The following is a 15,359-nucleotide window of genomic DNA, read 5'->3' as shown; positions in this document are numbered from 1 at the left end:
GTAAGGAGCCAAGAAGCCCTATTATCTTCATTCTTCAGGCAGGCTTTGGTGATCTGTTCTCTTACTGGTGCAAAACACGGACATATCTAAAGAAGGTTTTAAATTTTGGTGTAGGGTTGTATTGAAGCATTCTGTTTGCAAATTGGATTCTGAAAGTAAATATTTCCTTTCTTTTATAAGTCAGCATAACAAGGGAAAGAGCATAAACTATTACCGCTTTTCAAAATGCATAAATGCAATAGGGTAATTTGCAGTAAAAAATCACACCCAAGTATAAACTCAGCTGAACTGCGGTGTCTGTTACCTGTCATTCTCCATGTTCATTTCTGAACTGTTACCATTTGGATTTCACTTGCTTCAGGTTTTCTCTTGACTTCCTCTTTTTCGCTATATGCTTACAGTGAGGAACAGATAATTAAAATGAAAGGGGTTTATATTTCTTAAGTCTGCAATATTGTGTGTCTGACAATAAAAAAGATAAGATTTTGTAATTTTAATTTCCTTTAAATAGGTGAAAATGGGACATCAGCCAATTAGGTAAATAATGAATGGTGTGAAGGAAGCTTCTTCAAACAAAGCAATATTCATATTTTCAGCAGTTATTTGAGATTGATAGAAGATGGAGCATAAGTAACAGGAAATCAGGAAGCAGTGGATAATACCTCCTTTTAAAAATGTGTCAAAAAGTGAAGTGACCTTAGGAAAAATGCAGGTGTAAAATGGGGAAAAATATAAATAAAATATAAAAACATAAAAAACTAGCAGTCAAATAAGAAAGTAGTAAGAAAAGGGAAAAATAAGGACAACTAAACACACTCACTTATTAGCTTTTTTTTAGTGTTGATATGTTTGAAACTATTCCAATTTTGTACCACTGCTACCATATGTTATATGAAAAAGAAAGTAAAGGTGATATTAATGCCTTGAAAAATCACTGAACTTACTCTAAAAAGAAAATATTCAAGATCCTCTAAGTTTTAATTACATTCAAGACTGTCATAAAATTATGTTGGACCGACAGAAAGTGCAATGCAATTATCTCAAAAATCTGTGTATATCTGTAGGGAAATGTATAAAATACAGCAACTATTCAAGGTGGAGAAAATCTCTTTGTTATGCAATGTTCTGCTCCATGTACAAAGCAACAGCTCAGGAATACTTGTTCTGTAATTGTTACCTTTTTGGCAGGTTATAATTTTCTTCTGAAGCTGAAGGCACAAATCATTGAGATGGTCAGCTTGCCAGTACTTAAGAAACACTTTTCGAACTCCTATCTAGAATACAAACAGCAGAGAAATCATCAACAAATAAGGCCAAAACAATGACAGGTAAATAGAGATTGTACATTAACAATCCAGCAAAGGGTTGAAATAATATCTGCAATTTAGGAACAGTACAATGCCAATTCTGTAACAGAAATGCAGTTATCACTTGGTTGAATAAAAGATGTATTTGTAAAGGATGAACAACCTGTCAGACAGATAGTTCCACTTCAGCTCCAAAAATATCCAGAACAAATAGTACAATCTTCAAGTTAAATACAAGTTGGGGAAAAAAGCACTCTGAATTTAATGTGTTAGACAACATAATAGAAAATAAGGTTTAGGTCTTATAAAGCAGAAGGCTGTGTGCATGGGGAAAGGTGACAAGACAAATCCACGTAGAACAGAAAATGGTGAGATAGCTGCCATATGTGGAACAGGAAGAATTTAACTGAAGTTGGAGGATGGGAGAAACTCACTGTCATTAGTGACAATGACTCCTAGTATCCAGTAAAGTTATGAATCTTTGCCTTGCTTACTGAAGCTGTGCTTTGGGTCTCCTTTCAGGATCAAAGTAAGAGACAGAGGGACTGATTTGTGAGAAATAATCTCCTAAATATTGATTCTGGTGTTGTGTAGTATCTTGGTTTAATCATCTAGCTCTTGAAGTAACAGTCATTAGATGTTCTCACTCCTCTAGAGGCAAGTTTATCTAGTTAGACCAAAAGAAAACGCCTTTTTTTGATACCTTCTGAACAAGCTGGAACAGTCCTATAAAATTCTTTGTATCATCTTCAAAAGCATTCCTTTCTAATAGACTTTAAAAACCACACACAACCTAGCAACTCTAAAACCGGCAAGTAACTGGAAAAAAACCTCAATCAATAAACCAATCATTTTTCTCAGGAATTTTGCAGAAGTAATTTTCTTGACTTCATAAAAATAAAAGGAGCAGTGCCAGAAAACTGTGCTACCCTCAAAGATTCTAGCTGTTGCCTAACCATTAATTTTTTTTATGGCTAATAGGCATACTGATTAATTCATACAAGTCTGGCTAAAATAGCAGAAATTCATTCCAACTCTTGTTTGTCTCCAGCTTACAAGCTCACTCTCCTCTTACTGAACCATCCTGTTCCACTGGTGTTTTCTACTTTAGATCTGGGAGACAGGTATCTGGAGCGTTAATTGCACACCCTTCCAAATTGTTTTTAATCCAAACACTGTTAGATGTGCATCCTTGTAGGGTTTGATGACAGAAAGCCAGGATATATATTTCACGGCTCAACTCCATTAACTAAATCAGAAATTATTGTGGCAAAGTTTTGTCCCTTGGCTTCACTTCTCTCTACTGTAGAGAAAACTTATTTGAATCAAAAGTTTTTAAAAGTCTGTAATCCTGAAGTTTGAGCTAACAATGACGGTGCAGTTGTTAGTCTTTTAATTAAAATCAGATGCACTCAAATGGCAAAACTAGAATGCTTCCTAATTTTTTTTTTCATTAGTCTCTCTTTTCCCTATAAAATAGTCCCTTTTGAATTATCACAAAGTGTGTGGAAGTAGGTGACAAAAATGACATGTTACTTGTCTTGCCATTATAGAAAGTCAGAAATAGGGAAGAGGCTCTCTTTGTGTGGTGGTTAATCTGAGGCAATCTCCCTGAGATCCAATTGTGCACTCACACGCTGCTCTTAGAGCCACATTCTCATCTTCATTTTCCTGACTGGTGACTTCCAATAAAATTTTTTTACTTTTCTTCCTCAGCTTTCAAAATTCTTTATTCACCTGGTTATCTTAACCCTTTGCTCATTGAACAGTTTTTTTCCAATCCATCTTGTCAAACCACATTCTGAACCTGCATTCTCACTAGTTTTGGCTACTAATACCTTCATAGTCTTGCTTACATTCCCTTGAATACAGAATTCTCTGCAAAAAATAACTGAATTATTATTCATATAGTTAACTGTAATTAAATTATTGTGTGGTTATTATAATTACCATTCCATCTGAGCAGCTCTCAGACAAAGCCTGAGAACAAATACTTAATAAAATTATATTCCTCTACTCTGATTGAATTTTCTCTTTATACTCCACCTTTCCACAAAGCCTCTACATCATACATGTTTTTTTTGTCCTGTCTCAGGCCGATGCCAAATCATCCAATTTTTCCTTATTTCTGTCCTTTGTCCTTAATAACTCAGAGTTCTAGCTTCTCCCCTTACTAGAGCAATACTGATACTCTGACAGTAGAAAAGGGGATGAAAACTTACTCTTTAAAACCTTAAAAAGCTCTTCTTAAGAGCTTATTAAGCTTTAAAAAGCTCTAGTAGTGCCCATGGCAAAATTACCAACCCCATTCTCAATTAGTTTCATTGTTGACACACTGGCTATATTTCAAAAGTGTAACTTAACTAAATGAGTTGCAATTTACTGTGCAGTATGCCGTCACAAAATCACAATCAAGACAATTGCTGAAGCTTATGTTGGTTTATCTACAAGTGTCTGACGCTGCAGTCACAAAGCTATCCAGGGGACATGCAAAGCCTTATTGCTCTTTCCTTTCATCCTACACCCTAGGAACAATATAAATGGAGTTATTGTGGCATCACTTATGCTATGAAATTCATTAATAGGAGCCTGCTACAATTTTTAAGTGAATGGAGAAATACAGAATGTCAATACAAATCCATTTTTACATTCAGATAAAAACTATTTATAGATTTTTACATCATATGACAGGTCTACAGAGAGCAGAGCTCTAGACAGAAGCATGTATAGCAGAAACTACTATTACACGTTTGATTATGTTAGTACAGATAGAAATCTCTGTTGCTTAGTCTTTGAATTAAATCTGAGAGCCTCTAAGGCTGACCAAGAGAACAAGATAGTCTCACTGCCCTCTTTAGAGTTCTCGTGTTCAGTGAAAGCAATAATGCTGAAAAATGTTGGAATTTCACATCACATATCAAAACAGTTTTTGAGGTTGCCACCTGTCTTCATTCTGGTCTCTTCTTTAATCACAAAATCTTTCCTGCTTGCCTAGGGGAAAAATGGTTCAAATGTTCTTTCACTAAAACACTCACTTTTCATTATTTTTTCTGGACTACAAAGTGCTCTCATCTGAGTCTGAAATTTTAATGTCATTCAGACTCCTGTAAAAGTAAAACATCTGTGAATTACAGTTATAGTTATTTTAATTAGGAAAGCATTAGGGTTTAAAATCTTGTTTTTCAAAATGATACATTTTTTAAAGACTACGTAAAATTGTTGTTGATGACTACCAAAGCTTCAATTGCTGCTATGGGCCAGCTGGGTTTTTTTGGGAGGGAGCTCTTCTTTCTCTTTCTTCTTATTTTTATTTATTTAAAAAATATTTTTTTCTTATTTTTTAATCTTATAGAAAAGGTGTAGGATGTAGAAGTACAGACATTTAAAACTATGGAATGGATGCTGAGATCCTGTGTAGGTGGCATGGAGGCAGTATTAGCTCATACTTAATAGGTGTCAAGGGAATCTGTAAAGCTGTTCTTTAGTTTAAAAAAGGCAATTTGTGGGAGTGCTATGTGTTTCTGGCAGTACTTTCAAAATAGCTACCTACAAAAGACAGAGAACTATAGTCTAATGATATTTTACACAATGACACACATTTTCACAGAGCATTAATGAAATTTAGAAAAAATCCTTAATACTATTGAAATATGTGTCTTCTTGCAGTGTACATGTCTACAAAGATATTATTATGATACACACAGAGCACTGATTTTTAAGGACTGAAATTTTATTTTAAAGGTTTACTCTCTCTGTTTCGTACATTTTAATAGTCCTTCTTCATAAACTAATAACAATGCACTCTGGTACATACTGAATAAACCTACATTTTAGCATACTTTATTTATGGCCTTAATATAAAGTATGTGAGTAGTCTGGTATTCAAGCAAGTGACATCAAGCATTTATATACATTCTTGTCAGGAGCTGGAGTTTAGGGAGAAAAACTGTCATTCAGGTCTCTGGGAAAAGGCAGAATAATGGTCACTCCTTTTCTCTAAACTGTACAAACCTCACAGCTCTTCATACCTGCAAGACAAAATGAAGAACTGCCTTACAGAAAAGGAAAAGTGATTAGGAAATGTAAGATGCATGTAAGAAACACTCAGTAGGGGAAACCCTACACCAGTTTTATCCCATGGGATCTTGGTGTTTACCAGACCTACCATTCTAGTTTTCAGAATTCTAGAAACAGACACAGCACCAAAATGTGGTGGTATATCCTCCTCCACACCTCCCCCCCAGGCCTGCTCTATGATCTCACTCCTAACCTGAGCCAAACCACTCATTCACAACTCAAAGGAATCAATAGGAAAGGGTCCCTTGGCATGAATGAGAAATACAGGCTACAGGTGACAGGGAGAGCGGTGGCACAGAAACCAAACCCTAAGGCAGGAGACTGGAAAACGAATCACAGACAAATAAGGGATGAAGAGTGGGACCAAATATGGAGCAAAGTACCTAGAAAAGTGTCAAAAAGTAGAAGTACAAGGGGAGAGAGGAAGGCATGGAATCCAGATCTGAGATGCAAAAGATAACATAAAGAAAATTGAGTTAGCAAGACTAGTAATCCTAAAAAAGACCTGAAAGATAGATAAACAGAGGGAGGAATCTATTCTACAGGGAAAAAAAAATCATAGAAATATGAACTAAAAATGGAGGTTTGTGTTAAAAGAATGAGAGCTTGTGAGAATTTTGAGGTCAAAGTCAATCATCTGTCCTATTCTCTGGCTGAAGGGAATCATGGGTTTGTCCAGTGTGGCACAAAATCACTGAGTAAATTTGTGGGCAGTGTCTGGCCCAGGCCAGTCTTTTGGTAATATTGGTGAGGTAGAAAGTCACTCTCTGGTGGTTTCTGCAACCAGCAAATTATTTCCAATATATAATGGTGTGACAAGATGAAACAAAAATATAATGGGACAATATCACTTTACTGATATAATCCAAAGTATGAGATGCTTGTGTTTTAATAATTTCTGACCCCACACCCTCCCCCCTCCTCCCCCCACTCCCAGAATTTTGGTGTTTTAATTGCCTAAAAGAAAATTGACTTTTAAAGTAAGATATTCAAAACAAACACAAAATTGACTTGAGTTAAAATTACTAAATAACAAATGAATGAACTGTCATACAATTTATGAAGCCTAAATTTTTCCTACTTGAGGGAAATAAAAAAGTTAAGAATCTCTTATATATTAGATTGGTTACAAAGTACTCCAGTACTTCAGCATATCAGGTACAAAGCAATTAGTGTAGCATGACCACTTTAATTTTAAGCCAAAATAAATAATTCTGTATAAAAAATAATTTAAAACTAAGCGTGAAATTTACATATTTACGATTTCATACACTTCTGCTCATTCCTCTGATTTAATCATATGCCACTTATGTTCTACATTCTGCTATTTAATCATAAATATATATTTTTTCCCAAAAAGGATCAGAGTATGCTAATATTATATACTGCTACATTGAAATTTAAAAACACTTGAGGACAGCTCTATCAAATCCAATAAATGAAACACCCATAGAACAGTAATAAAATATGATTTTTTTCTCTGACTGGTAAGAACTGTGGATCAGACTTTGTTTTCCCTTTACAGTTTTAGAAGTGTTAGAAGAATTTAAAATCTCTAAATGGACTTCTGGGATTTCTCTACATTGAGGACTTATTCCCTGTTTTAACACTCATGACTGCAGGTTTGATAATACAGCTCCTCACTGGCAAAAATGATTTCTCCACAGACACTGCTGGCTCCTGAAACAGCTTCAGCAATATTTGTAGTTGTCAAAGTGTGAACTGGCACTACCACAGCATCTATCTCAAGCAGTTACCTCATTTGGAGCTTCATTAAAACATTCCAATCGGCTCTCCTGTACTGCTTATTTCATACCTGGGGAGTCTTTGGATCATCCCATTTGAAACTTAAGACTTAATCTTTGAAAAATCAGTGATCTCAAAGCTACTCAAAGAAGGAATCATTGTGGGTTAGTGGAAGCAGGCTAAATATTGGAAAGATGAACTAAGACAAAGCTTTTATTAGAAGTTTCTAAGGATTGCTATCTTTTAACCAGATAAGAATTTCTAGTAGTCAAAGGCTAAAATATTCAGTTTCAGTGAAGTCTGACCTTTGCAGTGCTTGTATTTAACAGATGCACTTTATAGTAAAAGCAAATTAAATGGATGTTTTCTTTTTCTTCTGGTATGGTACTAGTTTGCATTTCAGCAAGCTCCATCTGAAGTAACTCAGAAGTGAAGGGTTAATTGCAGACTACTGATCTTAGATAAACAAAATGTAGAGCTACACGTTTTGATGAGAAAGCTCAGTAAGCTATGAGCTAACAGCTAACTCTTTTTTATTGAATTTATATTTGCAAGCTTAGCAGTGTGAGGAATGATAATCCAAACAAATGAAAGTTTCCTTATGTCAGTTAAAAGAGCCAAGGACTGTTTGTGCCCATACTTTTCCCAAAGCATGATAATGTTTGCAAATTAAGTCATGCCATTGGGATGGTAGGTTTTGCTTAGCTAATGCATCACTGTATTACAATAAATGAACACAGCACTGAAAATGGGGATTTCCTAATATAAAGACCTTAACATATTCTGGGGGACAGGAGATTCTTCTGCTTTACATGGACCAGCCAGTACTTCTGCTCAATTTAACTCTAAAGTTACTAAATATCACCTCACTGACTTCTCCAGGGGTTAAACAAGTCTATTATTTTCTTTCTGCCTGGAGTAGAAATGGTTTGTTTTGATTTAGCAATCTAATTTTCTCTTACATCAGATGTGCTTAAAAGTCACAGCAAGTAGCTAAGCTTGTAGTGATCAAGTATATATTTAAGCTGAAAGAATACCTTATCAAGACTGCACACAGAGTCAAGATCCAAAAATTGCCTTTCATTAGTAGCTCTGCACTTTCATAATTCCAGTACTTAAGTTAAGTGCATGACTGAAACTGCATGGTATGTCAGCTTCAATGAAACCACTATTTTATTGTCCTAGTTTAGTTATCTCAGTTTACCCAAGGAACAGCAACATTTCATAAAGCTATCAACACTTCCGTCCCTACGTGACAAAAGACAAGTCAGCAGGGAAGACCAGCCTGGCTGATTAGGGAGCTTTCACTGGAACTCGGGGAAAAAAAGAGAGTTTACAACCTTTGGAAGAAGGGCCGGGCAACTTAGGAAGAGTACAAGGATATCAGTAGGTCATGCAGAAAGGCAAAAGCTCAGCTGGAACTCAATATGGCCACACTGGGAAAGATAATAAAAATAGTTTCTATAAATACATTAAAAAAAAAAAACAAAAACAAAAAAAACACCCAAAAACAGGACCAAGGAAAATCTCCAGCCTTTTCTGGATGCAAAGAGGAAAAGACAGAGGTATTTAATGCCCTCCTTGCCTCAGTCTTCAGTAGAAAAACAAAGTATTTTCAAGGCAACCAGCCTCCTGAGCTGGTAGACAGAGCCAGGGAACAGAACAGACTGCTTGTAACCCAAGAAAAAGTAGTTAGTGATCTATTGTCCCACTCAGACTCTCAGAGGGCACTGGATGGGGTCCATCTGGGGGGTACTGAAGGAGCTGGTGGAAGAGTTTGCTAAGGTGTTCTCCATCATTTATCATCCTTTAGTCCTGGCTAAACAGAGAGGTCCAGACAATGGGAGCTTGGCCAATGTGATGCCCATCTGCAAGAAGGGCTTGAAGGATGATTTGGGAAACTACAGGCCTGTCAGCCTGACCTCAGTGCCAGGGAAGATTATGGAACTGATCATCTTGAGTGCCACCATGCAGCACTTACAGGATGATCAGGGGATCAGCAGCCAGCAAGGATTTAGAAAAGGCAAGTCCTGCCTGACCAACTTGATCTCCTTTCATGACCAGGTGACCTGTCTAGTGGACAAGGGAAATGCTGTTTGTCTACCTGGACCTCAGTAAAACCTTTGATACTGTCTCCCACAACATTCTCCTGGAAAAGCTGTCAGGTCATGGCTTGGACAGGTGCACTTTTTGTTGGGTTAAAAACTGACTGGATGGCTGGGTCCAAAGTGTGGTGGTGAATGTGGCTGGTTGCACATCCAGTTGTTGGCCAGTCCATAGTGGGGTTCCCCAGGGCTCAGTATTGAGACCAGTCCTGTTTAACATCTTTATCAATGGTTTGGATTGAGTTACTCCCAGTAAGTTTGCAGACAACACCAAGGTGGGTTGGAGTGTTGAGGAGGCCAGGAGGCTCTGAGAGGGATCTGGGCAGGCTGGATCAATAGGCCAAGACCAATGGTATGACATTCAACAAAGCCAAGTGTCAGGCACACTTTGCCCACAACAACCCCAGACAGCCTTTCAGGCTTGGGTCAGAATGGCTGGAAAGCAGCCCAGCAGAAAAGGGCCTGGGGATGCTCGTTGACAACTGGCTGAACATGAACAAGCAGTGCCCAGATGGCCAGGAAGACCAATGGCAGCCTGGCCTGCATGAGCAATAGTGTGGCCAGCAAGGCCAGGGAAGTGATTGTCCCCCTGTACTCAGCACTGGTGAAGCCACACCTCGAATTCTGTGTCCAGTTCTGGCACCCTGACTCCAACAGAGAAATTGAGGTTCTGGAGCATGCCCATCCCAGAGAGAGGCAGTGGAGCTGGTGAAGGATCTAAATGAGCAGCTGAGAGAGCTTTCACTGTTTAGCCTGGAAAAAAAGAGGCTCAGGGAGGACCTTATCACTCTACAGCTACAATGAAAGGAGGTTGTAGCAAGGTAGGGGTCTGCCTCTCCCCCAGACAGCTCATGACAGGACAAGAGGAAATGGACTCAAGCTGTGCTAGATGAGGTTCAGATTACATATTAGGAAGAAGTTTTTCAAGGGTAATGAAGTACTGGAACAGGTTGCTTAGGGAGGTGTTGAGGTCACCATCCCTGGCAGTGTTCAAGGAACAGTTTCATATGCCACTTAGTGCTATGGTGGTGGTGTTCAGCCAAAGGTTGAACTCAGTGATCCTGGAGATCCTTTCCAGCCCTAATTATTCTATGATAATAAATACTTGCTTCTAACACATAAGCTGGTGAAGCAAGCACAAGACATTGGCCAACTAATACTGTTTGCTCTTGTGCTCTGTTAAACAGTAGAAAATAAACCAAAATTGGACCCTAGCATTGGATCTTCTGCACTTTTTGTCTACTTGAAAACAGACTGCAGTATTTATGAGAGAACAAAGAACATGTTCTGTGAGTAGGGTCTGAGCTTTGTTGCTTTGTGTTAATAAAATGCTCTTCAAACACAGCTTATGTAAGAAGGAACAGAGAAATTGTGAGGGAGTAAATAAATAAAAAGATACCATGTTCTTTACTCATTTTCAGAGATTTTAATTTAGAACACTTTTTCCTCCCCCAGATTAATATCACCTTTCTCAAAATGGGATGGTGAGGTACATTATCAGAAGAAAGCTTAAAGTATCATCCAGATTCGCTCAGCTAAAAAGTCCAGATCTTTATTTTTCCCCCTCTGCTTTTGAGCCTATTGGCAACTTCATCTACTGATAATGACATATGAGGTGGAGTTTGACTTCAGATCTGTCTTGCTTTCTCCTAAATATCGTCATCCTTGATGAGGGTATTTTAGTTATCTTTTTTGTTCATTTTTTTTTTACCTGAATTTGCAACAGCTCTTCAGGGAAATGCATGTAACATTTTGGGGAAGACAATTTTTGATTTATTCATTAACTCTTGCAACAAATAGATTTTCAGTTCCAGCAGTGACTCATTTGAAGTAGCTACTGCTGGCAACAGTGGCTGAATAAACTATATGTGTAACCCCCTGCTTTTTGGATGATTTTTAGTAATGCACTACAGATGACTCTTTTCTTCTGACTTTGCTGCCTGACATCATCCTTGCTTCCTAATTCCTTTTTTTCTTTCCTTTCCTCCTCCCTCTTTCTACCTTTTAAATATTTTCCTTTTTTCCGTGTCCTCTACTGTAAAAGCATAGAGTACCCATGACAAATGCAGATTGTGTAAGCTTCTTCATTTAGATTGTTATTTAAAGTTCAACTTTCATAATTAGTCAAATGAATCAAAAAGATAATTGAGAGAGAGATTATGTGACACAGACATTAGTCACTACTGCTGATAGTTGGGTATGTGATTTTGTGTCACCTATACAAAATAGGTTGGTACCAAGCTGTTATTCACTGGACATCTAAGAAATTTGACTTGGAATGAATTTTCTTTTTAAACTTTCCTCTACACTTTTCATCTTTCCATTTGTTTTTATACCTCTCTGTGCCTTGAAAACGGTGTATGGAGAAGGTCATTCATTTTTTCAAACCTCGTTCCTTGCAGCTTAGTCTGTTGCCATGTGCTTCTTAGTCACTGAGTGGCAATGGTATAACTCTCACCCCCAAACTCTCCTATTCCATTTAGCTTATCAGTGTCTCTGAAGAGTTTTGTGCCTTTCTGGTCTGAGTGATAATGCATTATGCACTGCTGTAGTTTTGCACACCTGACTTCTCCTGGAGTTAATGAGATTCTGGAGTTCTAGATTCAGAACTTCTAAAGTCTGTTTGAGATCATAAGCTTCAGTCCTCTGCATGATGGAAGGTTTCTAAGGTTTCTGTTTTGCGATTTCCTTTTAAAATTTTTGTCTTCCTAGGTTTCAGTCCTGTTAACAAATGCCAATCACTACAGAATCACTAATCTTGAGCTCTAGGCTTTCACTGATGACCAACTTCTTTTTTTCCTGTGCTGTAACAATTGCTCTTCTCCAGGGAAATAAACTTGATAGGCATCCTGCTCTGTGTTTCTTGACTGGAGCACACTGTGCAATTATTGTTGCACAGCTTTTGTCCAATGTCAAGCTTGTAACCCCACATAAGTTCTAAACATTAGGGGTTCTCTCACATCTCCAGGTACTTGTAAGTGAAGGTACAGTTTCTAGTTGTTAATGAATGGGGTTTTTTTAATAGGAAACCTTGTGGCAATGATGCAGAACATATATCAGAGCAAACTTACAAAACCTGGGTAGGAAAAGCAAGTCTAGTTTAATATTGTTATCTTTTTCAGTCTTTTTGGTCTTTTCTACTCAGGGACAGGGGGACTATATGTGCCCTCTTTGCTTGGTGACTAAACTGAGGCTTTAAGCAGTATTTTAAATAAAGAAAAATTTTCTTATATGTCTGCGTGCAGGTGATCATGCATGTATGCTCCCAGCCTAGTGGGGGGCCTATTTTTGTTCCTGTTGATACTAAGGAATCTGGGCCACTGAGAAATATCCATAGCACACATTCTGACTTAGTCCTTGGCCTTTATAAACAGCTTGCAGAAACTTTTCTGGGCATATTAATACTCAGAGGTCATACATTTATTAGAAAACCTCATCCTTTAAACTGAAGAGGCCTAATAGGAGTGCCCTAATCACTGTCCAATCCCTTAGCTTCACGGCTATCCCTGAAATTGGTCTGGATGCTCTCTTGTGTAACGTATTTCAGTCCTGCTAGGTGGGAAAAAGGCCTGAATCTGAAGCTCACACTGCCTGCAGGAATGCTCTGTACGTGAAGCCACAGAAAGCTCATTTCTATTCAATAGCTTCTATACTATGCAAAGAAACACGTTTTGTTTTTTTTTTTTAATGCACATATTAAAGAAATCAGTCCTACTCAATTACAAAGCTATCCAAAGCATATGACTGAGTACTCTGGACAAATGCAGACATCCACCTTGCAGTCTTCATACTGTTGAGTATTATATGATATAAATAGAATAAGGAGAAAGGATAGGGAGTTGATAGTTTCCTGTTTAGTGCTTGGTACTTTTTTTTTTTAAATTTACTTGAGGTATGGCAACCTCAGGTTCTCTGGTGGATCTGTGGATCAGCATGCTGGCACCTACAAATGCACTGACTATCTGGGAAATCCTAATTAGCTGTTTCATTCTGCCCTGCTAAGACAGTAGGGCATTTAGCATAGGATTTTAAAGAAATAAAATACCTAAGGTTATTCAGGAACCACTCAACCACTAAAATGCATATATCAAATACCTTCAAAAATCTTGAAAAAAATTTACATAGTGTGCATGGTTAATTGAATCTTTTTCTTCCCACAAGAATACACTGATTTTTTTGACACAATGATCACAGCTACTCCTAAAACTCTGAAAATCAGTTTGATAATTTACCCAAGCATATATTAAATGGCAAAAAATACATCACTGCAAAGGATGTGGTGGCTTGCCACCAATGGAAATGACTCAGCTAGCTTGTTTAAAGAATGATATTTTAATTGCTTTGTAGATCACAAACCTGCCAGCCTTGTAATTTACACTGCTGAAGAACAAGACGACATCTCTCCTTGGCACTCAACTTCTTCTTCTCTCCTGCTGCTGTATCAGCCAAATCTTTATACCTAGAAAAATCAGCAGAAGTAGAGTTACTCTAATGTTGGCCTGGTTGATGTCTTTGTAGAAATTGTCAGTTTTCCTTTGACTCTCAAATCTTTGATATCCGAACTGGAAGCTTGGGATTCTGATCAGGGTGAAGAAAACAAGAAGGAAAATCACTCAAAATCTTGTATATTGTTAAACATGACCTTGGTTAATAACAAGTGATGCCTAAACCCCAGATCTGCTTCCTGTCTGTTCTTTGGATACCTCACTGAAAATCAATGTCAAAGGAATGATTCCCCTGCGACTGAACTGGGTCATTGAAAGGAGGAAAATATGTTTTCAGTATGTGTCATACAACTTATGCCTCTTAAGGAGTCATTCATAATAAAGCGACATTGACAAAAATGATTTTCATCAATCTGAGATAAATTTTCATTTTGAACAGACAGTCATGAAGCAAATGCACTTCCAGGAACTGGATCTTTTTACACTACTGGAAAGAAGTTCAAGAGGAGACTTGATTATAGCATTGAGTACCTTCAAAGACAGAAAATGCTGGATACTAAAGGGCTCTTTGATGTACCAGATAGAAATATCAAGGAAGGAAACTGAAGTAATACAAAGTCCAATAAAGTATAAAATTCAAAATTTAACTGTGGAATTATTAAATTTATGTAACTTATTGCTAAAGAAATGGAATTTTATACATCTTAATGCTACATAATATTACTATACTTTTTTGGAGGTACTCCTCTGTCTAGATCTGACTGCATGTAATGAGTCAGAATGCTTTTTCATTACAAAAAGCCAGGCTTTGAAAAGGATATACACTTTGCAAACATGTCACTTTTGATTAAACTCCCAGTGAAATTGATAAGTTTTGAAGTTTGTGAGCTAATTACATTTCCTGACATTTTATTTATTCATTTATTTATTTATTTATTTATTCAACAGCTGAATTCACCTACATCTCTCCTTCAACCCAAAACTGTGCTGTCTTGTTGTCTTTCACACAACATGGTAGGCAAGGCTGCAGTGCTGGAATGAGTCCAGGGATCTCAATTGTACCCAAAGCTGTGGCAAGTCTGGAACAACATCTGTGGGTAAACTGTCATAGGACCAAATTTCATCTAGACTTCTAGTTTCCTGTAGCTGCACAGACCCTTGGGTACCTCAGCTCCTGCAGTCTGGAAATATTCTCTTGTCTGGTAGCAGTCCTGCTGAGGACCCCATGGCTAAGTCCATGTTAGTAAATGAAAAGTGAGAGGGACTGCTTCTCTGGCACAGAAACCATCTGGCAAAACCCTAGCCTGATGATTTATTTATGCGTTTAATATTACGGAATCTGTTCTGTTCTATTAAATTCTGTCCCCTTCCAACAGAGTGTAACCCAGAGTGTAACCATGTCTAAGCTGCCTTCTTTGACTGGTCACCAGCCTGTCCTAGTTCCCAAGTTGTGCCCAGGAACTGTTTGGAGGAATGATGTTAAGAAGGGCCCAAACCTTCACCACAAATCCTTGTATTTAGTCTCACACTCCAGATTAGCATTAGAAAACTGGAGATAGCACCTTCCCAATATTCCACTAGCTGCATGGACATTTATTTTACAGGTTTCTATTACAAGGTCATTCATTTTACAGGTTTCTATTAAGGCTGGGGTCACCTTGTTTCCTTACTTGTATCAA

At 37.6% G+C, this 15,359-nt stretch overlaps 1 protein-coding gene across 5 annotated transcripts in view; it reads right to left on the bottom strand.

The window, feature by feature from the left end:
• MYO16 (myosin XVI) overlaps window positions 1-15,359 on the bottom strand; it is a 357,892-nt gene that overhangs the window by 50,664 nt on the left and 291,869 nt on the right. For all 5 annotated transcript variants that reach the window (XM_036381446.2, XM_036381432.2, XM_036381447.2 and 2 more), the window contains exons 28-29: window positions 13,592-13,694; window positions 1,178-1,274 (exon numbers count right to left, since the gene is read on the bottom strand). In XM_036381446.2, coding sequence (XP_036237339.1) covers window positions 1,178-1,274; window positions 13,592-13,694 — 200 coding nt within the window. The remainder of the gene's footprint in view (window positions 1-1,177; window positions 1,275-13,591; window positions 13,695-15,359) is intronic.

This window comes from Molothrus ater, chromosome 2 (assembly GCF_012460135.2).
Source record: "Molothrus ater isolate BHLD 08-10-18 breed brown headed cowbird chromosome 2, BPBGC_Mater_1.1, whole genome shotgun sequence".
NCBI lineage: Eukaryota > Metazoa > Chordata > Aves > Passeriformes > Icteridae > Molothrus > Molothrus ater.
This window is presented reverse-complemented; position numbering and strand designations above follow the sequence as displayed.